The sequence below is a fragment of the Salmo salar genome, chromosome 20 (assembly GCF_965601325.2).
Source record: "Salmo salar chromosome 20, fSalSal1, whole genome shotgun sequence".
NCBI classification, from domain to species: domain Eukaryota; kingdom Metazoa; phylum Chordata; class Actinopteri; order Salmoniformes; family Salmonidae; genus Salmo; species Salmo salar.
Window position 1 is genome coordinate 19,776,342 of NC_138310.1, and position 26,361 is coordinate 19,802,702.

Consider the following 26,361-nt stretch of genomic DNA (forward strand, 5'->3'; position numbering starts at 1 on the left):
AGACGGGACTGTGGGGTCACCGCTCTACCTGGCCCCCCTTCTCACTCCCCCTCAAAGTTATTTCATTAGTTGTCAATTTTGTCCAGCCGGTCATTGTTCGATATCCACATGATTCAGCACAACCAGTGCCAAGAGTCCCACACTTACAATGAGAGCTGCCTGTATGCCTGGACCACCAGAGAGGGAGAGAGTAAGAGGATGAGATAGAGAAGGGAGAGTGCCAAATTGATAGAAAGGGACTGATTTAACTCACAAAACCTGGTATTTCAGTTAACTCTTACATAGGAATAATGGTTAACATAGTAAACAGTCATTGGGTCGTTATTGGCAATCATTTCTATTGGAGATAATTTACTTTATACATTTACATTTTTGTCATTTAGCAGATGCTCTTATCCAGAGTCACTTACAATTAGTGCATTCGTCTTAAGATAGCTCGGTAAGACAACCACCTATCACAGTCATAGCAAGTACGCTGAACAAAAATATAAATGCAACATGAAACCATTTTAAAGATTTTACTGAGTTAAAGTTCATATAAGGAAATCAGTCAATTGAAATAAATTCATTAGGCCCTAAACTATGGATTTCAAATGACTGGGAATACAGATATGCATCGGTTGGTCACAGATACCTTAAAAAAAAGTAGGGGCATGGATTAGAAAACCAGTTAGTATCTGGAGTGACCACCATTTGCCTCATGCAGCGTGACACATCTCCTTCGCATAGAGTTGATCAGGCTGTTAATTGTGGCCTGTGGAATGTTGTCCCACACCTCTTCAATGGCTGTGTGAAGTTGCTGAATTTTGTCAGGAACTGGAACAGGCTGTTGTACATGTCAATCCAGAGCATCCCAAACAGGCTCAATGGGTGACATGTCTGCTGAGTGTGCAGGCCATGGAAGAACTGGGACATTTTCAGCTTCCAGGAATTGTGTACAGATCCTTGCGACATGGGGCTGTGCATTATCATGCTGAAACATGAGGTGATGGCGGCGGATGAATGGCACAACAATGGGCCTCAGGATCTCGTCATGGTTTCTCTGTGCATTCAAATTGCCATTGATAAAATGCAATTGTGTGTTTGTTGTCTGTAGCTTATGCCTGCCCATACCATAACCTCACCGCCACCATGGGGCACTCTGTTCACAACATTGACATCAGCAAACCACTTACCCACACGACGCTATACAAGATGTCTGCCATCTGCCTGGTACAATTGAAACCGAGATTCATCCATGAAGAGCACACTTCTTCAGCGTGCCAGCGGCCATTGAAGGTGAGCATTTGCCCACTAAAGTCGGTTACGATGCCGAACTGCAGTCAGGTCAAGAACCTGGTGAGGATGAGGAGCAGACAGATGAGCTTCCCTGTGATGGTTTCTGAGAGTTTGGGCAGAAATTCTTCGGTTGTGTAAACCCACAGTTTCATCAGCTGTCTGGGAGACTCGTCTCAGACCATCCCGTAGGTGAAGAAGCTGTGTGTGGAGCTATTGGGCTGGTGTGGTTACACGTGTCTGCGGTTGTGAGGCCGGATGGTCATACTGCCAAATTCTCTAAAACGACGATGGAGGTGGCTTATGGTAGAGAAATTGCATTCAGCATGCCAATTGCATGCTCCCAAAAACTTTGTGGCATTTTATTGGCCGCAGCACAAGGTACACCTGTGTAATGATCATGCTGTTTAATCAGCTTGTTGATATCCCACACATGTCAGGTGGATGGATTATCATGGCAAATGAGAAATGCTCACTAACATGGATGTAAACAAATTTGTGCACAAAATTTGAGAGAAATACATTTTTTGTGCATATGGAACATTTCTGGGATCTTTTATTGCAGCTCATGACACACGGGACCAACACTTTACATGTTGTGTTTATATTTTTGCTCAGTATACATTTTCCCTCAAAAGTAGTTATCAGCAAAGTCAGTGTTAGTAGGAAAAGACCAAAGCTGGAAGGATGAAGTGCTCAGGTTTGGGTGTAGGGTTTGAGCATAGCCTGAAGGTAGGGAGGAGCAGTGCCTCTTGTTTTACAGTGAACTGGACATAGTCCCGAAATAAATAAAGGAATTTACTCCAACAAATGTTAACAGAAGTGTGCAAAAATAGATACGATCTTGCTACCATGGAAAGGTAAATACCTGTCTATTTGTGGAGAAATCACCCTGATTAATTATTTAATCATATCCATCCCAGTTGACCTATTTGCTTATGGTCATGTCTACGCTGAACGATTTGTATTTGAAATTATTTGAGCAAAATATATTTCACTTTATTTGGAAGGCAAGCCAGACAAAATAAAACATGCTTATTTTTATAATTAATATGAGTTCGGGGGCTGAATTTCATAAATATTGAAGCATTAAACCTATCACGAAAAGCATCAGTCATACAAAAATGATATGGTTCTCCAGTAGATTAGTACAAATGTTTCATCCCTTCTTCAAAAATGGCCTATTTCCCTTTATCCAGATTACAAAATAGTTGGAAAGATATTTTCGATGTGCCGATTCCATGGTACATGGTTTATGAACTGATATGCAAAACAACGCTTGATTCAAAACTTAGAGTTTTTCTATTGAAATTATTATACAAAATTCTTGTCACAAAAATAATGTTATGTTTATGGGGCATACAACCATGTCAGCTTTGCAGATTTTGCTTTGAAGCGACAGAAAAATTAGATCACTTATTTTGGTATTGCTTCTTTGTAGCTTGTTTCTGGTCACATGTTTAGTAATGGCTGAACAAAATCACAACAATGATCTAAAATGAACCTTACAAATAGCACTGTTGGGAGATTTGGAAAACCATAGTCAATCAATCAACAATGTAATAATACTTTTAGTAAAAATATTTATCTTTTATTTACAATCTGTAGATACTATACGATTAGACAGCTTCAGAATATGTGAAACATCACAGCACATTTGAAAAATATATGGCTCATGGCAATCATATGAGGGCAGTTTATGGGTGGGATAGACTGAGAGTAGCTGAGGGATGGGTTTAAAAGCTCATGATCTATAAAAGTTATGATGACTGAAAACACGATGTATAAGTACTATCTATCTAGATGTAATGTACAGTTGAAGTCGGAAGTTTACATACACCTAAGCCAAGTACATTTAAACTCAGTTTTTCACAATTCCTGACATTTGATCCAAGTAAAAATTCCCTGTCTTAGGTCAGTTAGGATCACCACTTTATTTTAAGAATGTGAAATGTCAGAATAATAGTAGAGAGAATGATTTATTTCAGCTTTTATTTCTTTCATCACATTCCCAGTGGGTCAGAAGTTTGCATACACTCAATTAGTATTTGGTAGCATTGCCCTTTAAATTGTTTAACTTGGGTCAAACATTTCGAGTAGCCTCCCACAAGCTTCCCACAATAAGTTGGGTGAATTTTGGCCCATTCCTCCTGACAGAGCTGGTGTAACGGAGTCAGGTTTGTAGGCCTCCTTGCTCGCACACGCTTTTTCAGTTCTGCCCACAAATATTCTGTAGGATTGAGGTCAGAGCTTTGTGATGGCCACTCCAATACCTTGACTTTGTTGTCCTTAAGCCATTTTGCCACAACTTTGGAAGTATGCTTGGGGTCATTGTCCATTTGAAAGACCCATTTGCAACCAAGCTTTAGCTTCCTGACTGATGTCTTGAGATGTTGCTTCAATATATCCACATAATTTTTTTATGGCGGGTTTGGAGCAGTGGCTTCTTCCTTGCTGAGCGGCCTTTCAGGTTATGTCGATATAGGACTCGTTTTACTGTGGATATAGATACTTTTGTACCTGTTTCCTCCAGCATCTTCACAAGGTCCTTTGCTGTTGTTCTAGGATTGATTTGCACTTTTCTCACCAAAGTACGTTCATCTCTAGGAGACAGAACACGTCTCCTTCCTGAGTGGTATGACAGCTGCGTGGTCCCATGCTGTTTATACTTGCATACTATTGTTTTGTACAGATGAACGTGGTTCCTTCAGCCATTTGGAAATTGCTCACAAGGATGAACCAGACTTGTGGAGGTCTACAATTTTTTTCTGAGGTCTTGGCTGATTCTTTTTTTCTTCCCACGATGTCAAGCAAAGAGGCACTGAGTTTGAAGGTAGGCCTTGAAATACATCCACAGATACACCTCCAATTGACTCAAATGATGTCAATTAGCCTATCAGAAGCTTCTAAAGCCATGACATCATTTTCTGGAATTTTCCAAGCTGTTTAAAGGCACAGTCAACTTAGTGTATGTAAACTTCTGACCCACTGGAATTGTGATACAGTGAGTTATAAGTGAAATAATCTGTCTGTAAACAATTGTTGGAAAAATTACTTGTGTCATGCACAAAGTAGATGTCCTAATTGACTTGCCAAAACTATAGTTTGTTAACAAGAAATTTGTGGAGTGGTTAAAAAAACGAGTTTTCATGACTCCAACCTAAGTGTATGTAAACTTCTGACTTCAAATGTATATCAAAATATCAAATTACTTTATTCTTGCTATTTAACTACTGTAAAAAACAAAATTCTTATTAAAGTGCCATGCATGTAAAATGTGTGTAGAATGTACATGTAACAACACAAGAAAATCTGTAAAAACAACCTGCGTTAAAGTAAAATGATGCAGAAAAGGAGAAGAGTAGGTTCGAGGCGTCAGTAGACAGAAGGGAGAAGGATTTAGTAGAAGGGAGAAATAATAGGATAGAAGAGGAGAGAGTAGTGGTACAGAGAGAGCGAAGGTTGCAATGGATTGTGATGGCGCATGACCATCATTTACTCTAAGTTCAAGCAATGCATACTATAACAGTTTTCCTTTTATTACCAAAGATGGAAAGCTTTCAATTCCAGGGGTCATCTGTAACAAGCTGACAAAAATGTTGACTTGACAAGCCAGCTTTCTCCAGTTGGCAGAAGGGAAGAGCAGAGTTGCACACCAATGTGAGCTGTCAACAAGAGGGTTTAGTGTTTCACTGGTTGGATGCAGTGACTGGAGGAAATTGCATGTAGATATTATTGTCAATTGGTAGAAGTTAATATAGTTGGTAGAGTATTTATAGTTGGTTGGAGGTAATAAATGTGACACAGTGGTAAACTGGAGCAAGGGTAGGCCCATGGTTGGAGAAATCAGAGGTAGACCTAGTGCTGCAATCTGGTCTCAGAGCATTTCGTATTATTCTGCAGGTAAATTGGAGTCACTCCATTTAGTATGATATGTTACATTTCTTAATTTGTGGATGTCCATCACCCATTTTTTATGATATGTTATGAATTACAATTCATAAGATATGTTATGAATTTGTAAAATGTACAATATGTTACTAATTTGCAAAATGTACAATCATTACCAATTTTAAAACGTATGATATGTTACGAATTCTGGCTAGGTGGCTAACGTTAGCTAGGCTAGGGATTGTTGGTTAAGTTTAGGAGTTAGGTTAAAAGGTTAGGGTTAGGGGAAGGGTTAGCTAAAATGGTCCAGGTTAGGGTTATGGGAAGTGTTAGCTAACATGCTAAGTAGTTGCAAAGTAGCTAAAGGTAGTAAGTAGTTGAAAAGTTGCTAAAATGCTACAATTGTCTGTGATGAGATTCTAGTCTTTGCCTTAAGTAACAATCTGTCTTACTCTTATGTAACCGTACCAAATGTAACATATCATACTCATTTGAGAATCTCTGATTTACATTTACTATGTTACGTCTAGTGTATGAGACCAGGCTGAGTGCACAGATGGAAATTGTGCGTGCTGTGAATTGAATCAAATGCATTGCACTGGATAAACTTGGCTTAGGTTAAGGATTTGTGTGGTTGTGTCAACATGCACATGTTGGAACTGGGAAATTAATAGAGCAGAATGAGATATGTGGTTGAAATGTAGTTTTTTGAATAGTAAATATATTGGCACTCAAAGGTATTTACACAACCCAAGGCCTGTATGGGCTGAATCCAAGATGGAGATCCTTGACATTGACCACCTACCTGAACCATAGCCCCGTCTCTGTCTTCACTTGGAATACACTTTCTGATCATTTTCATCTTGAGTTAGTTTCATCAGCCACTTACAGTATTTCCTGACATTATGTAGGGTGATCAGAGGCAACACCAAAACACATCACTCAAACAACTTTCAAAAGAGAACTTCATACTTTTCAGTCGAAGGTATTTGACGAAGGAGAAGAGTTTGCACACATCCAATATACTGGACATTTTGTCCGAATTATGCACCAGATGTAAGAGCTGGCGATTGGCTGCTCCTACGTATACAGTCGACTCCTGGTACTGTAATTAGGACATGTGTATAGACTGTTTACATGGGCTACATCGCAATTTGCAAGTACCAATTTGAATAGATTCTCTTTTATTACGTTGGACAACAGTGTAATACACACGTTCATGGTGGCAGGAGTTGTAGTGCAAAGATGGCGGGACCATTTCCTCCCAGGTGTCTTCTTGGCCTCTGACCCTCATTCAAGATTGTCACTGTGTGCAGTACTCTAAAATAGCAATGTTACACCTTATCTTTCATATGGATCTAGACAGCACTGACCTGAAGGCATGTACAGTATCGGCAACCAAAGTAAATGGGAGTGGGAGTAATCCAATATGTAAAGTGCACGTAGAGGGGTTGAGCGATGAATTGAGGGATACCAATATAACAAATGGATATTCTTGCATATTAATACTGTATAGTAGCACATGCCCACAATGTTATTATAGTAATGTGTCATCTACTCTACCATAGCACATTTCAAACAGACAAAACTATTATGGGATTTCATTGAAACCTGAACATTTCACCATGATGACCATCAATACTCTCAAAATAAAGGTTTCTTTTTTACACTGTATCAGTGTCAAGTTCTGCTTCCATCACAGAGAGCAGAAGAGCACATTGATGCAAGCCTCACCTGAGCCAGTTACAGAGAATGAGAAGAATGACCCACCCCTGAGGGGCTGGTCTACCCTCTATGAATAGAGGCCTCTATTCAGACCCAATACGCATACATCTCTCCCTGTCAAGTGTTTGACCATGATAGGACAATACCCATGTTGAATTGATAGTGGATATGTTGTTCATAACCATTTAAATATGACAAGTAGTCTAAGAACTTCCAAGCTGATCTAGGGTGTAATCATTAGTCCAACAGTTGCTTCCGTTTAAGAAATAGTTTTCAATAGAATCGGCGGAATGAAGACACCCCTGGTCACATGCAAACACAGTTCACTTTCATAGCAGCCACATACAAACAGCATGATCATTTTGCTCAATGTAGAATTCCTTCTCGCATCTACACACTCTCCTCCTCTCACCTTTTCCCTTCACATGTGGACTTCAGAGCACAACACATTAGCTGTCTGTGAGCAGGCAAAAATAACTTTCCAAGCCAAACCTTAAATGATAACCGCTAACCGCCACACACAGCCTACATCGTTTTCACCATATTAGCTAATGTCATAGTCGCATTAGTAAACCCGCTACAATCATGCAGTACAGTGTACAGTCAGCAAGCAGTTTAGCAGTTACACCGGCGGGCCCCGGCGGCAATAAATTACAACAAAATATAGCTAGCTCTCTCTCTCTCTCTCTCTCTCTCTCTCTCTCTCTCTCACTTGTCCTTTATTTTTAAATAAATACATTTGTTAAAAACTGTTAAATTATTGCCTTTCTCTTTCTTTGTGTCAACTACTCACCACATTTTATGCACTGCAGTGCTAACTAGCTGTAGCTTATGCTTTAGGTACTAGATTCATTCTCTGATCCTTTGACTGGATGGACAACATGTCAGTTCATGCTGCAATAACTCTGATAGGTTGGAGGATGTCCTCCGGAAGTTGTCATAATAACTGTGTAAGTCTATGGAAGGAGGTGAGAACCATGAGCCTCCTAGGTTTTGTATTGAAGTCAATGTACCCAGGTCCGAAACTAGCTGTCCTCCGGCTACACCGTGGCGCTACCCTACAGATGGCTGTTGAGGCTACTTCAGACCTTCATTGCAAAAAAGGTTGAATCAATTATTTGGTGACGTGAATAGATTTTGTATACTTTTATCTAAAACCTATAACTTTTAAAACTTTTTTCACATCTTTTATGAAATTCCCTGAGGAAGATGGTCCTCCCCTTTCTCCTCTGAGGAGCCTCCACTGGCCAGATTCGAGTAACTTACATTGTGGTGCTGAAACTTGTAGCAGCAGCTGTGGCACAATCGGAAATGGACAGTACATGGTGCTGAAAGTAGACACATTTGAGTAGGCATAATACATTTAAACCATCTTCATTTTAATGAGACTTTACTAAAAATAAGAGGGCTTTGTGTTGGAGCCTATTTTGTACTATTTAAGAAATAAGAGGAAGGCCTAACTGTTTGACAGATGAAATTAGGCTATAGGCTGCTATGTCCATAGATTTAAATAGCCTACCTCCTTCCATGTCAGTGAAGGGCAGTTAAGTTAAAAGCAAGACTTGAATTGAGGGGCCATAGGCCATAGGCCTACCTTTTTATTATAGAAAATTGCAAAAAGTACAAGCCTACTCTTTGTTAGTTTAAGATTTAAAATAAAATAAAACAGATCCAATTATATAAAGCGATCTACACTGAGTGTACAAAACATTAAGGACCTTCTCTTTCCACAACACACTGGCCAGCTGAAAGCTATAATCCCTAATTGATGTCACTTGTTAAATCTACTTCAGTCAGTGCAGATGAAGGGGAGGAGACAGGTTAAATAATGATTTTTAAGCCTTGAGACAATTGAGACATGGATTGTATATGTGGGCCATTCAGAGGGTGAATGGGCAAGACAAAAGATTGATGTGGCTTTGAACGGGGTATGGTAGTAGATGCCAGGGGCACCGGTTTGTGTCATAAACTCCAAAGATGCTGTGTTTTTCACACTCAACAGTTTCCCGTGTGTATCAAGAATGGTCCACCACCCATAGGACATCCAGCCAACTTGGCACAGATGTGGGAAGCATTGAAGTCAACATGGGCCAGCATCCCTGTGGAACACTTTCAGCACCTTGTGGAGTCCATGCCCCAACGAATAGAGGCTGTTCTGAGGGCAAAAGGGTGGAGGGGGTGCGTCTCAATATTAGGAAGGTGTTCCTAATGTTTGGTATACTCGGTGTACATTGGTTCGTGATGCTTTATGCTAGAAACAAAATGTAAAATACCCAGGAAAGACGTGACTCCGATGCATATGGGGATATTATTGTTTAATTTCCTTGACATTCAAAGGCTGAGCTACAACCTTCTATAGCCAAGGAGACAAGAAAATGAGAAGTAATCTAATTCTGCCACAATCAATTGATTCAACTATTCACTTTCTGTTCAATAGAATATGTTTAAACCCAGACAGCTTTCAGGGAAATACTTGTGACCTTCTCTCGTTGGGTTAAGCCACAGAAGAGTAGCCAGCAGTTAAAGCTTACGCTAGAACCTACACTGTTCGAAAGGTAATCCTAACTTTTGAAACTACCATGCTCAGATTCCTAATGATGTCTCAGATGTAATTATTTGCAAACAGGGACAGTTTCGTTGCAAACAAGACCCAGTGATTTGGCATCTGAGAAATATGATAAGATGAAGAAGTAGGCCTATCTCTGTCCATTCTTAAGCCTGTACCAACAATAGAAACAGCACCAACAAACACAATCAATTTCTGGTCAAACAAACTTTATTCGCCACTAAAACATACATAGCACTTCTCACTAAGCGGGAGCAGCATTTGCCATGGTTAGGATGAGGCAGAGGGCAGGCACTGATGGTAGGAAGAGGCTCATGGAAGAGGCTCAGTGGGGGGAGGTGGATCAGAGTCCTCTTCAGCTGGCCCCAGCGGCGGCAGGGGGGGCAGGGGGTTCAGGTGCTGGGGCAGGGGCAGGAGCTGGGTCAGGGGTAGGAGCAGGGATGGTGAAACACCCCCTCTTGTGCCACTGCATGTCACGCACACGTCGGACAGACTGGATCTGAGGTGAAGGGGAATCCCAGTCGTTCCAGTGCTTGAAGTCTCCACGCTCAAACACATACTGCCGTCCCCTGTAGCCTGGGTACACGTAGCCAACCCATCTAGAACAAAGGAACAGAGAGACATGAGACAGGAGAAGAAAGACGAGACATGAAGTGAGACATGAAAGAAACAGCAAAATACCAAAGGACAAAGTGTGAGAGAGAGCAGGTGAAACAGGAAGAACTTGAGAGAGGGTGAAAGGGAGCTCTTACGTTCCGTTGAGAGCCTTGACACTTGCTACGCGATCTTGGAAACCATGTCCCCACAAACTGGGAACGTCATCATCAACAATCTCCATCTTTTTACCAGTGAAGCCTGGACTCTCAAACAGATGGAGCTTGTGTTCGGCACTATCCTAAAGAGGAGAAATTGAGAGACGTACACACACAGTGTTATGCTGGTAACTGAAAGCTGACTCTTGAGATAGAGGCTTGAGCTAATCACTGAGTATTCAGATAGTCAATGAGAGCTGTCTGCTGAGAAGTGACTGTTGAGATGTACACGGCGTTCTGCAATGGTTAAAGAGTGTTGAGATAAACACGGGAGTACTGAGAGGCTAAATACGCGCTGAAATGGCAAGAGAATGTTGATTGAGATTGGTAGGGAATGAAGAGCGGTGAGATGGTGTACATGTTAACATGGTCAGTGAGTATGTTGAGACATTGTGTAAGTGCTACCTACCACTTTGAGAGGCCGCATGGACCAGAAGGAATAGCTGTACTGGCTGTTGGTCCAGGTGTCCCAGCGTGGATACTCTCCTTTCTCCAGGACAAACTGCTCACCTGCAAACCCCTGGCGGTCATACCCCACCCATCTGACAGGAGAGAGGAGAAGGAGGAGGCTGTTAGAATGTTGTATTTGGCCGTATGCGGTAACAGAGATGCAGTATTCCTTTTTTCGTTAACACAACATTTAACCTGAGCCTGAAAACACGTTCATTATGTGTAAGAAAGTGTGTGTCTGTGAATGACAATGCACCAGTACTTACGGGCCAGACTCAACCAGCACAGAGCCCACCTTCTCCAAGCCCTTCTCTGAAACATCTTTACACTCGGCAGAAAACTCAGCCTTGCGACCCTGGAAATTCTCAAATTCAAACAGCACCACCTAGATCAGAGAGAGTGAGGAAAGAGAGATATTGTCAAAGTAAAGCTGCCAATTTAAAGATGTGGGGGGAGTAAGGAATACAAAGAGGGCAGATAGAAAATAGAGAAGTGGGCAAAGGAGGGAAAAAGAAATGAAGAGAAAGATCACAGGAGTATAGGGAGAAAAACACAGACAACAGAGGAGACGATACAGTACCTTGTAAGTTGCTCCTGCTCCACCCTGGCTCTTCCCTGCAGCCAGCTGCTCCGGGGCACTCTGCTGCTCTGACATCCTCCTGCTCCACTGGTTACTCCTCTATCAGGAGAGACAGAGACAGGAGAAACACAGACGACCATCATGGCATTCATTTCACAATGATGACCATCAGTCCTCTCAGTATCAATGCATCATTTTACTCCTTTGAATCAGTCAAGATTTGCGTCCACTTCAGACAGTGGAAGAGCACTTTGGTGCAGACTGAGCCGAGGATAAGGACCTGAGGGCTGCGTACTACCTTTTCTATCTCCAGGAGGCCACTATTTATCTACCCTAACTTTGTCCTGGGGCCAGGAGTTTTTGCTGACTGTAGGCTATAACTAGGGCCCAGAGTCATCCCCCATGAAGATACATGTTATTCTCATACCCTAATGCACAACATTTCAGCTCCAGTGATTCCATCTTTCCCTGTCTATAATGTACAACTCTGCAAGCCTGAGTCTGTATCATAACCAGTTCTGCAACACCCTGACTCGATCAAACCTAGCTCTACAAACAATACACATTCCATAATACTCTATTCTGCAAACTCCTCATTTCCTCAATCGTACCTTTATAATAAAAACATTTAAGAATACCAAATTCTATCTAAACCAACTCTACAAACCTATCAATGCCTATCATATGCCGTTTTACAAACAACTCAGCTCACTCTAATATACTAAACGCTAGTTCCTACCCCTTCCATTAAACCTGTCCTTCTCCATCCCTGTCAACAACCATGGCTGTGGAGTCTCCTTTTCATGTAAAGTTCAAAGGTCAATGAAAACCCTGGTTATCCTGCTGTGCAGAACCAAGCTGTTTTTACCTGGATATGCCTGCTGTGTTATTGGTCGCCTCTCTCTCTGTGTGTCACTTGGTGTTTGGGGTTGAGCCGTTGGAGGGCAGGGGGGGGGTATTTATGGTTTATTTCTGGCCACAACAGCAGAAAAGGGGGAGCTGTTGATACAGCAAGTCTGTCGCTCACATTGTGTCCATAACGCTGCCTCTCAATAGGCAGATGTGTTGGCACACGCTCCTCTGCCCGTCTGCCTGGCTGCCAGTGCGTGGTGTGTGGGCACACAGAGAGGGAGCCAAGAGGATTCAGCAAACAGCCCCACTCAGCACAAATGGGTACACGCTCACACCTCTCCCACGCATACACTCTAACCACACCCAGCAGTCTAGACATAACCGAACCTCTTCACCAGTCTCCCCAATAACATCACCAAACTCACAATGGGGAACCAAACCATTCACCAAAAACGAACCTAACATTGACGTCCTTTCACTATGTCCTGTTGACCTCATACACTGAGTTACACCCCTCCACTTTTGCCCTCAGAACAGCCTCAATTTGTCGGGGCATGGACTCTAGAAAGTGTCGAATGCATTCCACAGGGATGCTGGCCCATGTTGACTCCAATGCTTAGTACAGTTGTTGGCAGGATGTCCTTTGGGTGGTGGGCCATTCTTGATACACATACCAAACTTGAGCGTGGAAAATACAGCAGCGTTGCAGTTCTTGACACAAACCGGTGCGCCTGGCACCTACTACCATACCCCATTCAAAGGCACTTAAATATTTTGTCTTGCCCATTCACCCTCTGAATGGCACACAATTCATGTCTTAAGGCTTAAAAATCCTTCTTCAACCCGTCTCCTCCCCCTCGTCTATCAATCAATCATCAGCTGTTGTCACAAAGTGCTGTACAGAAACCCAGACTCAAACAGCAAGCAATGCAGGTGTAGAAGCATGGTGGCTAGGAAAAACTCCCTAGAAAGGCCAGAACCTAGGAAGAAACCTAGAGAGGAACCAGGCTATGAAGGGTGGTCAGTCCTCTTCTGGCTGTGCCGGGTGGAGATAATAACAGAACATGGCCAAGATGTTCAAAGATGACCAGCAGCGTCAGATAATAATAATCACAGTGGTTATCGAGGATGCAACAGGTCAGCACCTCAGGAGTAAATGTCAGTTGGCTTTTCATAGCTGATCATTGAGTATCTCTACCGCTCCTGCTGTCTCTAGAGAGTTGAAAACAGCAGGTCTGGGACAAGGTAGCGTGTCCGGTGAACTTGTCAGGGTTCCATAGCCACAGGCAGAACAGTTGAAACTGGAGCAACAGGATGACTGGGTGGGGGGTGGGGGGGATTAATTCCCACAGGACAAGACGAGAAATACTCCAGATATAACAGGCTGACCCTAGCCCCCCCGACACAAACTATCGCAGCATAAATACTGGAGGCTGAGACAGGAGGGGTCGGGAGACACTGTGGCCCCATCCGACGATAGCCCCGGACAGGGCCAAACAGGTAGGATATAACCCCACCCACTTTGCCAAAGCACAGTCCCCACACCACAAGAGGGATATCTTCAAACACCAACTTACTATCCTGAGACAAGCCCGAGTATAGCCCACAAAGATCTCCGCCACGGCACGAACCCGAACAGGAAGATCACATCAGTGACTCAATACCATCAAGTGGCGCACCCCTCCTAGGGACGGCATGGAAGAGCACCAGTAAGCCAGTGACTCAGCCCCTGAAATAGGGTTAGAGGCAGAGAATCCCAGTGGAGAGAGGGGAACTGGCCAGGTAGAGACAGCAAGGGCAGTTCGTTGCTCCAATGCCTTTCTGTTCACCTTCACACTCCTGGGCCAGACTACACTCATTCATAGGACCTACTGAAGAGATAAGTCTTCAATAAAGACTTAAAGGTTGAGACCGAGTCTGCGTCTCACATGGATAGGCAGACCATTCCATAAAAATGTTTGCTTAGAAATTCTAGGGACAGTAAGGAGGCCTGCGTCTTGTGACTGTGGTGTACGTATGTACAGCAGGACCAAATCGGAGATAGGTAGGAGCAAGCCCATGTAATGCTTTGTAGGTTAACAGTAAAACCTTGAAATCAGCCCTAGTCTTAACAGGAAGCCAGTGTAGAGAGGCTTGCACTGGAGTAATATGATACTTTTTTTTGGTTCTAGTCAAGATTCTAGCAGCCGTGTTTAGCACTAACTGAAGTTTATTTAGTGATTTATCCAGGTAGCCAGAAAGTAGACTACTGCAATGCTCTAACCTAGAAATGTCAAAAGCATGGATAAATTTGATATATTATTTTTTTAACAGGTGACAATAAGGGATCATAGCTTTCACCTGAATTCACCTGGTCAGTCTGTCGTGGAAAGAGCAGGTGTTCTTAATATTTTGAATACTTCATTTACCATACCCTGACCCTCCATCTCTCTTATACCGCCCCACACCAAAAGAAACTACCTCTCCTATACTTCCCTACACCAAACACTATCGACCTCTGTTATACCCGGTACACCAAACACTATCGACCTCTGTTATACCCCACAACAAAAATAGACACACCAATTGAACTTCATAATACTGCAGACTGGAGAGGGTGGGTCTGAGCTGAAATGCAGAAGTAACATTTATCCCAATAATTAAATCAGTGAGAAGCTCAACTCAGTACATTTTATTAAGAAGTTACAATTTTGGACACTGGCATTAAAACAATGTAAAATACATATTTTATTTTAAAAAATAAAATGAGAGAAAAAAAATAAACCCTCAAACTGACAAAAGTCATGACAAAGTGAAACGCCATGGACACCATAGGGACAACGACTCCAAAGATCCAATCAACACATTCACTTGCATTCCAACATCGGTCTATGAACATGTGGAAGGTGGGATGTATAACAGAATAGCCAGTGCACAGGTCAGTGCTGTAGTGCATTAACTGACAAAGTGCTTAACGGAAGTAGTGGGACAGTGCAGCATGGCTAACAAGGTCAGGGGCATGGCTAACATGGTCAGGGGCATGGTCAGGGCTAACATGGTCAGGGGCATGGTCAGGGCTAACATGGTCAGGGGCATGGCTAACATGGTCAGGGGCATGGCTAACATGGTCAGGGGCATGGTCAGGGCTAACATGGTCAGGGGCATGGCTAACATGGTCAGGGGCATGGTCAGGGCTAACATGGTCAGGGGCATGGCTAACATGGTCAGGGGCATGGTCAGGGCTAACATGGTCAGGGGCATGGCTAACATGGTCAGGGCATGGCTAACATGGTCAGGGCATGGCTAACATGGTCAGGGGCATGGCTAACATGGTCAGGGGCATGGCTAGTGGCATGGCTAACATGGTCAGGGGCATGGCTAACATGGTCAGGGGCATGGTCAGGGCTAACATGGTCAGGGGCATGGCTAACATGGTCAGGGCATGGCTAACATGGTCAGGGGCATGGCTAGTGGCATGGCTAACATGGTCAGGGGCATGGCTAACATGGTCAGGGGCATGGCTAGTGGCATGGCTAACATGGTCAGGGGCATGGCTAACATGGTCAGGGGCATGGCTAACATGGTCAGGGGCATGGCTAACATGGTCAGGGGCATGGCTGACATGGTCAGGGGAATGGCCTAAGTCAGCTCTGAGCTCTAAAACAACTGGTGAAAATAGTCTTGTGCAGCAAAATAGGGTAAAATAACCACCCACCCTCATCTCAAAACCATATACTTTACTCATATTCCCCACTGGAGTAGTGGAAGCCATACTCCTACCATTCCACTATACATCCACATCGCTGCACTGACCATGTGCACAATGGGACCATAACAGTTGTGTGGATGAATCCATGATATCCAAACTATGATTGTACCACTGCTACTTGGTGTGTCCATTCAGTGTCTGAGCAAAGTGTGACGGAAAATAACTTGAGATTGTACATGCACATACATGTTGTCAACAGTGATGTAGCGATAAAAGAATAAGTGGGTAAAATCTCTCTCTAAATGGGAGATGTTGCAGAACCCAGGGAGTGCACATTGAATGTATGGCTCATTGGTAACACATACAGTTAGACCATTTTCCTTGCAATCCTTACGCACTCATCCATCACGGTTTCCTTACGCACTCATCCATCACTATTACACACAATCATTTGATCTTACACTGAAGAGGTAAGTGAAGGTAAAGGGAGGAAGAACAGGCTGATTTGTGTGCGTGTGTGTGTGTGTGTGTGTGTGTAATTGAGAGTCCTCCAATGTGATTAACCCTTCTCTTCACCTTTCCCACCCCACACGCACTCTACACACACGTACACATGGACGTTGTATTGTAGATATGTGTTAGTAGAGTAGTGGCCTGAGGGAACACAATGTGTTGTGAAAAGTGTTATTTTTTTAATTGTATATAACTGCCTTGGCAGCAGCTAATGGGGATCCTTAAGAAATACAAACACCGATAGAAACAGATATTCAGACATTATGATTGAAAAGACACTGAACCCACAGCATTTTTCTTCCCCCATCAGTTAAAAGGGGCTGCATTAGGTCAACACAACAGGTTCCCAGTCAGTTCATCAGAGGAATGGGCTTGGGAACCTCTGCTGGAGTGATACTTGCAATGCTCTCCGTACAAAACTAAACACTCGGACATGTTATGATTCATCTGTCAAATTAGCAACAACACAAATCTAATATTTCATGATTAGATACCATATTTATTACTAACACATAATATACAGCCTGGCTGAACATTAGTTCAGCAGTGTTTTGTTCTTTATGATCAATGACAAAAAATAAAATCAGAAATGTTATCCTATGTTGACTATTACCAACACCCCTTGACTGATAGATACACAGAAATGTAACGCGTAGACGAACCTGAAAAATACATTTAAAAAAAAGAAATACATTTATATCTTGTGGAGGTACTAGACTGTCCTCCAGCTTATTGAAGCACCTCCAGGTCAAGAGGCGTGTGGTCCCACAAGTTTAACCAGTCCTGAAATGCAACCTGACAGGAGAGAAAGGGTTTCCCCCCCTTCCGTAGTCTCCCCTGTCAGGTGAGAGGGTAAAGTGGCTCTATGCAAAGAAAATGGACAAACGGAGCAGAGCAGCCAGATATTTAACCTGGGCCGTTTCATCCATAAGACCGAGGTTGTCTGCAAAAAGGCACCATGCATGTGACCCAGGCAGGAAGAGAACAGATAAAATGAACAAACAGATGACAAATTACAATGTCAGCAGCAGAGTTTCCATCTTCTCAGGGTCAAAGGTTAAGGCTTCTGTCTCCAATTCTCCACCAGATTATTCAGTTTTAAGGCAACCTACACAGGGAGGATGCAAATGGAAACAAACCATCAGCATTTTAGGGTTATTTGCAAAACAGACACTTTAATATTATTGTCCAATTCTGAAAATGTGGAAAAATGTCACGTCTATTGCCTAGGGAACAAGTACCCTATGAAAGTAGATAAGAATGATTCACCGTGTGAGGAACATTGTGAGAAGAGCTTACCTGCTCATTCACACTTAGCTGTCATTTTCATACTGACTCGAGCGCTTCTTAGACTTCAGTTCTCTCAGCCACTGTGGTGAGGCCTCCTCCCTAAGAAGACACAGACAGACAAAGGAAGGCACAATCATTACAAATAGTCAGACCAGAAGTATGTACCATCTCAACAATCCCTGGTTTGGGTTATTAGATCCAGGCTGAACAGAGGGAGGAGACAGGGTCACCATCTTACCCATTTTCTTTCCCTCCGGAGGGGGGCAGCACACGGGACGCCCGGGGCAGGAAGGGGGATTTAGGAGAACGGGACAGCTGGGAGGGAGATGGGGAGGCTCCGTCTGTCTGATTGTCAGAGTCTCCTCTCTTCTTGAGCTGGGCCTGCCAAACAGAGGGAGAAACCAGCAAGAGAACATATCAAAGGCACATTTTTCACAGCAGTATGAGTGACAACATTACATTTACACTCCTGGTCAACTCTTTGCCTTCCAGACAACATCTATTTCTCTTGGGGAGGCTCACCTTGAGAGCGGAGGGGTCCATCCCAGGAAAGAGGGCGACTCTCTGGGGCTGGGAGGAGGCAGCAGCAGAGCGGGGGTCTGCTCCCCTCTCCTGCTCCTCAGAGTCTGAGTCCTCCTGCTTGGAAGACTCAATGTTGTCCTCTGTAGAGGACAACACACTCTCTGAGTACATCATTTCACAATCATAACAAATAGGTTATTCAGAAGTCTACCGGGATCTTTGACCATCTAAGAACATCTCCAGTCTAACTGGTTGACTCAATCCATACTAAAAGGTGTGCGGACGAAAGGTACTGGATAGAGAGATAAACCTAAAATGTACTTTTTGGTACACCAGCAAGATAAAAATAATCTACTAGCCACTCAGATTTCTTACCAGCCACAGGCCTTGAAATTAACTTTTTTAGCCACTTATCCTTCGGGCAAAAAAGGTATGCAACACAATTTTTACATAATTGTATGATGCAAGGAACCACTTTACAAAATAAAATACATTATATTTTTTTTACCATAGAGAATCAGACATAACTGTAGGCTACACTCTGCCTATTGGCTTCTTTGCATATTCAAGCCTGTCTCAAAATACAACACTGCCCCTTTAAGGCTCTCCTGGGAGGTGGTGAGCCACCCTTCATAACCTATGAAATATTAATAATTTAAAATATTGAAACCTTACAATTACAACCAAATAGTTTTTATGTCTCTTAAAATACTTCCAATCAGGGCTCAAAATTAAGGGTGTCCCGTTGTCCCTTTGAGGATAAAAAAATATATCTCTATGGTAGAGGTCTTCACAGATCCACCTGTCTCCGAATACCCGAGACCCGGTCCGGATCCAGAATTATAAATAATATCACAGGTCTGGATCGGATCTGATATGATTGTCACGGGTATGTATAATTTTAAATGACTTGTCTATTTACAGGAAATGGTTCGGTCCTGACCCCAAACCAGGCGCGAACGGTACTTGCGAGTGAGGAGTGCTGGTGGAGCATCATGTCTCAGCTTCCTAAAGAAAAATCTGGCTTCCAAAAATGAAAAGAAAGACAGGAGAGAGAAAAGAAAGGGCGACAGTATGTCACCCAATGTTTCACAAAGGAAGGTGGGTGTAGTCTGTGAGTGGTGGAAATGAACCTGTTAGCTTAGTCCATAGTGAAATAGGATCATTTTGCTCCCCTAACATCAGTTACTTAATATCTTCTCAGAAAATTCTGTTTACATTTTGCTCATCTTAGTCGACATTTAATCAATGCAGGCAAACTTTTAGCAAGCTATTCATACTAAATGTTGTCCCTCCCCCTGCCTGGTGTCAGGCCCAACAGATGCAGCTTCAGGCTCAGCAGCCCTGTCTCCCCATCCCCCTGAACAAGCCCTGTCTCCCCATCCCCCTGAACAAGCCCTACTCCCAACTGAAGAAGGAGGTGAGCAGCATTGTGTTGAATGACATGTCAGTTGGCATAATTGCAGGTACTGCAATGCATTGAGGACAGGAATGTGATTCTCCAGTCAGGAAAAAGCTCACTTGACACAGAGGTAGCCAATATCAGAGCCTTAAAGGAAGAGATGCAGGCTCTTAGAGATGGATGGGAGTCTCTCCTGTCTGAGGCAACACTGATTGCTACACAAATGGATGTTGCAACTCAATTTAGCAAGGAACACAGCCACCAGAGGAAAGGAAGAGATTCCATGGTGAGACCTCTGAAGAGGAGTTAGCTCAGGACAGTGCAGCAGCGGTGTTTCAGAACAGTGTTTTTACTGCTATGGACATCATCATAAGTGACTTGGACAATAGGTTCCACACCACTGCAAAAATTGTAGAATCATTTTCTGCTGTTCTGAAAGTTGGGCAGATTAGTGAGGATAAAGTCCCTTCTGTGTGCCAACCACTGATCATGAAGTATTCCAGAGATCTTTCACCTGAGTTTCAAAATGAAGTAAGACACCTGAACACTGTATATGCTGCCACTTTCCCCCCTAACTTGTCCCCTCTTGGTCTCCTGAATGCAATTTGTAAGATGCAGCTGCAAAGCATTTTTGGAGAAGTGTGAGTTGCTTTACATATATTTTGCACACTGCCTGTGACTGTTTCTGAAAGCGAGAGAGCTTTCAGTAAACTAAAACTGATTTTTTTAAAACTACTTGAGCTCCACTATGTCCCAGGACAGCATTTGCAATATTGCCATGCTGTTAAATGGCATGGCTATGGATATTGGATCACTACACACATGATGCCCACAGGATGAGAACAAGACTGAGAACAAGATATATCTCAAAGTATTGGCTGGATTGCCATAACATTTGTGCACAATCAAGACCCCAAGTGGAAGAAACCTATTGATTTGGTGACCACTTGACCTTTCCTCTAGCGCCACCATCAGTTCTTTTCATTCCCATTTTGTTTTCCATTTCCACTTTTACAGCTGCTTATTTTCTAGTTGGTATGTATACTTAGTTCAACAATCTGCTGCAGAATTTATTATTTAGTTTGTTATGTTAATGTATTTTAATTGAAGAGGTTAATGTACATTTAAGTTGTTTATTTTAAGTTATTCATTACCGTTAAGAGAATTTTCCATTCAAGAATGTTAACATTAAAATGACATTTAGACTAAAAGATGGCCTTTAGCACATTTCTTAGAGGGTATCAGTCTTGCATCAAATTGTGAATTCCACAGAATGTTGCCTGCATGTCTGCACAGTGTTATATTTTCACAACTCACTGTCAGTAAATATCGAACAGTAAATATTGGACTACAAGAGAGTTGCAAAGGTAAAGTTATTTAAAGCTTTGGATGGGTCGATTGGGTTCTGGAGGTGTGTGGTTACAGCAATTGCACAGGGTTGGTGTGGCCAGTGGTGGTGGGCCCAATGTGAGATCTTTTCATGGGGCCAAAATCCCTGACGGCTCCCCTGTTTGTAACTGTAGGATGAGAAAGCACATGCACTGCAGCATCAGTTAGCTAGCTTAACTAGCTTCTTGTTCCGGTTTGATGCAGTCCAAGACAGCTACTCCGTAATCATATATGATGATTAATAATCTAGCTGTGGCAGCTATTAGTCTACTACAGCGCGAGTTGGCTTGGTTGATTGCTCTCTCTTGTCTCGCCCTCCCTCCTCATGTCACTCGCTCACAGTATGGCCCCTCCCCTGCCTGCTAGAGGTACCTCTCTCCCACCTCTCGCGCTGTATCAGCTCTGGTTAATAAAGTAGCTTAAAAAAAATGACTTTTGTACTGCTTCTCTCACTCTGATTGGACCCGGTCTGGGTTCAACCAGGTCTATACGGAATGGGTCTAGTTGTCCTTGGGCACGGTTCTCTCTCTATATTCTAATTTTTTATTTATGCATGTCTGGTCTGGGTGGAAAAGCCCCAGGTCCATTTCGGAACGTGTCCAAAGACTAGTCTCCGGTTTAAAACAGACTCTGGGACAGTTCTGGGACAACAGATCCAAAATTCATACAACCACTGCCCATTAAAAAAGCATAAGGCTGATGCAACAGATCAGACCGTTTTAGCTTAAAATGTTGAAAAAGTTGTATGTCTTCATATTAAAAGCTAAAAAATGCGCACATAGCTGGAGGCTATGCCAAAATGTTACCAAATGCAATTAACAGGAAAACACCATTCTCAAAAGCGCAACGCACGCGTTGGCGGTTTCATGTGACAGAGATGAAAATATCTGTTTGAAATATAAGAGGAGAGATCCAAAGATGCATCAACTAGCATGGATGCTAATATGAATAGGATTTTGCCTTTGGCTGCAGGACAATGAAATAAAGTTGATTTGAAAACCAATAGAACATGAAAAAAATTCATATTGAGTGTTTATAAAATAATTCCCTCAACATTCCTATGGTTGTATTTTGGCTAGGCTACTTTGAAACAAGGCAAGACATTCTTAACAAAATGACAAACTTAATTGTTTAAAACCTGAATGTTTTATGGTTAAATAGTTTCAAAATGCTGACTGCCTCCACTCAGACTCAAGGTGGGTGATGTGATCTCCGGTCTTATGATCATTTGATCTAAATAAACCGTGCATCGGGTCAACAGCCAATTAGATGTTCATGTTAATTATCCTCCATTATATGTGTCAAACATGACTGGCGTTTAGCCTATATTTATGAATTAAAAGTCTCATTAAACTTTGGCGCCTCCCTCATGTCAGCATCAGTTTGGACATGAGGCTGTAGCACTTAGGTCTTTATTGATGTACATGAAAAAAAGATTTGAATATTATTCCAATGTTGGCCTCTCTGATCCAATTCTGATCGGACTAATTGTATGATATTGTGATTTGTGCCACGTTTCGGACGACTCAAATCTATATTCTTCTTGTCAGGCACTTTTTTTTTTACTTGTCCCGGACAAGAGGAAAAGCATTAATGTGGAGCCATGAGCCCAACTATTTTTTTGCCATAATTACATAAAAAAATGACCATGCTTTGTAATGTTTCTAAAACAAGGATTGTATTAGTAAGAAGTAATGTTTTATATTGCTCAATTTCTTTCCGTTTTTTTGTGCCCCGAGTCTTTTAACAGGAATTTCACCACGAGACAAATGTTCAGCTGCCCCTGTAAGGGCAGCAGGTTACCGTGGTAACATGGCCACATGAGTGGTATCATGTGTGTCTGAGATTTTGAATCTGACTAGGTAACAGTTAAAGCAAACTCAAACTAACATCGAAGAACAAACAAAAATGGGAACAAAAATGTAAATAGACAAAAACCTTGAGGACAAAGCAGGCAGTGTTGCTACGGAAGGTGGGATATAGGATTCAAATTTCTTTGTGCGATTAGCAGATATGAAACCAACGTGGCTGGTGAAATAGACATTCCAACCCGCCAATAACAAAATCTACCCGCATTTGGTGGGTGGTGGGAGTTCATTTTATGCCCTGGAGATATGACAGAGTGTCTACATGAGAACAGAGTCCAAGCCTGACCTGTTGAGTCTCGGGAGCGCCAGTCCTCAGTGGGTGCGGTCTGTCCCTCAGGGTGTACAGACAAAGCAGCAGTCTGACGAGCCACCCTGGAGGGGCGCGAACGTGGCCCCCGCATCTTACTCAGCTGCACCCTGGAGCGTAGCGCACTGGAGTCCAGCAGGATGGTAGAGGCCTGGAGAAAGGGAGAAACAGATAAACACGAGAAGCAAATCTGACTGTTATACTGATAAGTCCTTTTAAAAAGTTGGTGTCAGTCTTACCTCAGGGAAGGGGAGTAGTTGCATCTCGGGCTGGACCGAGGGGGAGAAGCCATCTGGAGTGTCCAGGTCGCTGTATGGGGCATGTTCCCCTGGTGTGTGGGGTGGAATGGGTTTCCTAGGCGACTGGCTGAGGTTGCTGTCTGAGGTGGGCGTGGCAGGAGTCAGGCTACAGGAAGGACAGACATGACTAGTACTTTAGGCTACCTTCCTAAAAGCCTTTATTATATGCAGCCATTGCCACTGCGAGAACAACGTGACAGGTACAGTGTCTACTAGCTCTGTGTGGCTGAGTCATATTCTCCTGTCTGGGTTTACTGTAGGAACGGGCATCAGATTTCATAGAGGATGTACTGGAAGACACAATGGATGACCGGGCAGACTCCTGCTCCACTTGACCACAAGCTCCTCATTTCAGAATGAAGGTAGCAAACACTGCTGAGTCACAATACTGTACATGACCATACTATTTGGTGATTATTCCATCCAGAGAGTTGGATTCATATGACAATGACCCACTGCATTTTCATAGTCACGTATATCATATCTTATCTGAAACTCTTACAGCATCCATTCATTTCTACAAAACATTATCCAGATGTTCAACCTGTGTGGAGTTTGTTGCTGTGATACCTTCTCCTGGCCACAGGAGGTCAGTGGTACGCCAGCCTGCTGAGAGAGACTTTTGAGAGCTGGAGAAAAGTAAAGCAGGTTTCACTGAGCTACTGCTCCTTGACCACACAGTGTCAGGAGGGCTGGGATGCTATTGTATCTGTACAGTTAGTACCTATAGATACCATAGTATCTGTTTATTTCAATATCAGAAACTGTGCCTGTGACTTGAAAGAGAAGCTGGTGGGTGTTATATGCAACAGCTGGTGCACAATCTCCAATGTTAAGGAAGTCTTGAGGTTTTGCTCACCGGAGTTAGTATACCTTATGATATACTATTTACCAAGAGAGTTCTCATCCATCTTTTTCGTAGCTGTCTATTTACTCCCACAAACCAACGCTGGCACTAACACGGCACTCAACGAGCTGTATACCGCCATAAGCAAATAAGAAAATGCACATCCAGAGGCAGCGTTCCTAGTGGCCATTGACTTTAATGCAGGGAAACTGAAATCCGTGTTACATCATTTTTAATAGCTTGACACCTGTGCAATGAGTCGAATTAAAAAAATACAATAATTCTAGATCACCTTTACTCCACACACAGAAACCCATCTTCCTCGCCCTCCAGCTGGCAAATCTGACCATAACTCTATCCTCCTAATTCCTGCCTACAAGCAAAAACTAAAAACAGGAAGTACCAGTAACGCGCTCAATATGGAAGTGGTCCAATGAAGCGAATGCTAAACTACAGGACTGTTTTGCTAACAAAGACTGGAATATGTTCTGAGATTCATTTGATAACACTGAAGAGTTTACCACATCAGTCACTGAGTTTATTAATAAGTGCATCGATGACGTTGTCCCCACAGTGACCGTACGTACATATGCCAACCAGAAGCCATGGACTACAGGCAACATCTGCACTGAGCTAATGGCTAGAGGTGCCGCGGGACACTAATTCGGACACTAATAAGAAATCACGCTACAACCCCCCGAGCCATCAAACAGTAAAAACGTCAATAAAGGACTACGATCGAATCCTACTATGCCGTTTGACACTTGTTGGACGTGGCAGGGCTTACAAACGATCACAGATTACAAAGGGAAACCTAGCCGCGAGTTGCCCAGTGACATGAGCCTACCAGACAAACTAAATTCCTTTTATTCTCGCTTCGATGAAAGAAAGACTGAACCATGCATGAGAGCACCAGCCGTTCCGGACGACTTTGTGATCTAGCTCTCTGTAGCCGATGTGAGTAATACCTTTAAACAGGTTTACATTCACAAGGCCGCGGGGCCAGACGGATAACCAGGACATGTACTCAGAGCTTGCGCTGACCAGCTAGCTAGTTTTCAACCTGTCCCTGACCCAGTCTGTAATACCTACATGTTTCAAGCAGACCACCATAGGTTACCTTGATGTTCTTGGGCACATGGACTATATAAATGACTTTTGCCCCATAGCACTCACATCTGTAGCCATGAAATGCTTTGAAAAGCTGGTCATGGATCACATCAACACCATCATCCCAGACACCCTGGACCCACTCCAATTCACATATTGCCTCCACAGATGACGCAATCTCTATTGCACTCCACACTGCCCTCTCCCACCTGGACAAGAGGAACACCTACATGGGAATGCTGTTCATTGACTACAGCTCAGTGTTCAACACCATAGTGCCCTCCAAGCTCATCATTAACCTGTTAGGGCTAGGGGGCAGCATTTGCACGTCTGGATAAAAAAAATGTACCCGATTTAATCTGGTTACTAATCCTACCCAGTAACTAGAATATGCATATACTTATTATATATGGATAGAAAACACTCTAAAGTTTCTAAAACTGTTTGAATGGTGTCTGTGAGTATAACAGAACTCATTTGGCAGGCAAAACCCTGAGACATTTTCTGACAGGAAGTGGATACCTGATGTGTTGTATTACCTTTAAACCTATCCCATTGAAAAACACAGGGGCTGAGGAATATTTTGGCACTTCCTATTGCTTCCACTAGATGTCACCAGCCTTTACAAAGTGTTTTGAGTCTTCTGGAGGGAGATCTGACCGAACAAGAGCCATGGAACGATGATGTCCCATTAGACACCTGGCGCGCGAGTTCATGTTGGGTACCCTCGTTCCAATACGTTATAAAAGAGTATGCATTCGTCCACCTTGAATATTATTCATGTTCTGGTTAAAAAAGGCCCTAATGATTTATGCTATACAACGTTTGACATGTTTGAACGAACGGAAATATATTTTTTCCCCTCGTTCATGACGAGAAGTCCGGCTGGCTTAGATCATGTGCTAACAAGACGGAGATTTTTGGACATAAATGATGAGCTTTTTTGAACAAAACTACATTCGTTATGGACCTGTG

At 43.0% G+C, this 26,361-nt stretch overlaps 2 protein-coding genes across 8 annotated transcripts in view; both read right to left on the reverse strand.

Moving 5' to 3' along the window:
* Positions 1–9,649: 9,649 nt before the first annotated feature.
* On the reverse strand, positions 9,650–12,234 carry LOC106580254 (beta-crystallin B3). The gene is made up of 6 exons (XM_014161074.3): positions 12,168–12,234; positions 11,300–11,398; positions 10,986–11,104; positions 10,679–10,811; positions 10,210–10,352; positions 9,650–10,056 (listed from the first exon to the last, which is right to left on the reverse strand). The coding sequence occupies exons 2-6, from the start codon at positions 11,372–11,374 to the stop codon at positions 9,813–9,815; spliced, it is 714 nt and encodes a 237-aa protein (XP_014016549.1). The 5' UTR covers positions 11,375–11,398; positions 12,168–12,234; the 3' UTR covers positions 9,650–9,812.
* A 2,568-nt stretch (positions 12,235–14,802) lies between these two features.
* Positions 14,803–26,361, reverse strand: part of LOC106580217 (uncharacterized) — a 44,353-nt gene continuing 32,794 nt past the window's right edge. For all 7 annotated transcript variants that reach the window (XM_045703056.2, XM_045703052.2, XM_082966270.1 and 4 more), the window contains 6 exons: positions 23,370–23,535; positions 23,110–23,281; positions 18,165–18,304; positions 17,881–18,023; positions 17,652–17,741; positions 14,803–17,460 (listed from right to left, as the gene is read on the reverse strand). In XM_045703056.2, the coding sequence (XP_045559012.2) occupies positions 17,666–17,741; positions 17,881–18,023; positions 18,165–18,304; positions 23,110–23,281; positions 23,370–23,535 (697 nt within the window). In that variant the 3' untranslated portion in view covers positions 14,803–17,460; positions 17,652–17,665. The remainder of the gene's footprint in view (positions 17,461–17,651; positions 17,742–17,880; positions 18,024–18,164; positions 18,305–23,109; positions 23,282–23,369; positions 23,536–26,361) is intronic.

What these genes read in the sequence shown, in the direction of transcription:
- LOC106580254 (XM_014161074.3), bottom strand. Translation starts at nt 11,374, where the DNA reads ATGTCAGAGCAGCAGAGTGCCCCGGAGCAGCTGGCTGCAGGGAAGAGC. An exon ending in GAGCAGGAGCAACTTACAAG is followed by an intron (nt 11,105 to 11,299) that starts GTACTGTATCGT and finishes TCTCTGATCTAG; the next exon opens with GTGGTGCTGTTTGAATTTGA. An exon ending in CCATGCGGCCTCTCAAAGTG is followed by an intron (nt 10,353 to 10,678) that starts GTAGGTAGCACT and finishes TCTCCTCTTTAG; the next exon opens with GATAGTGCCGAACACAAGCT.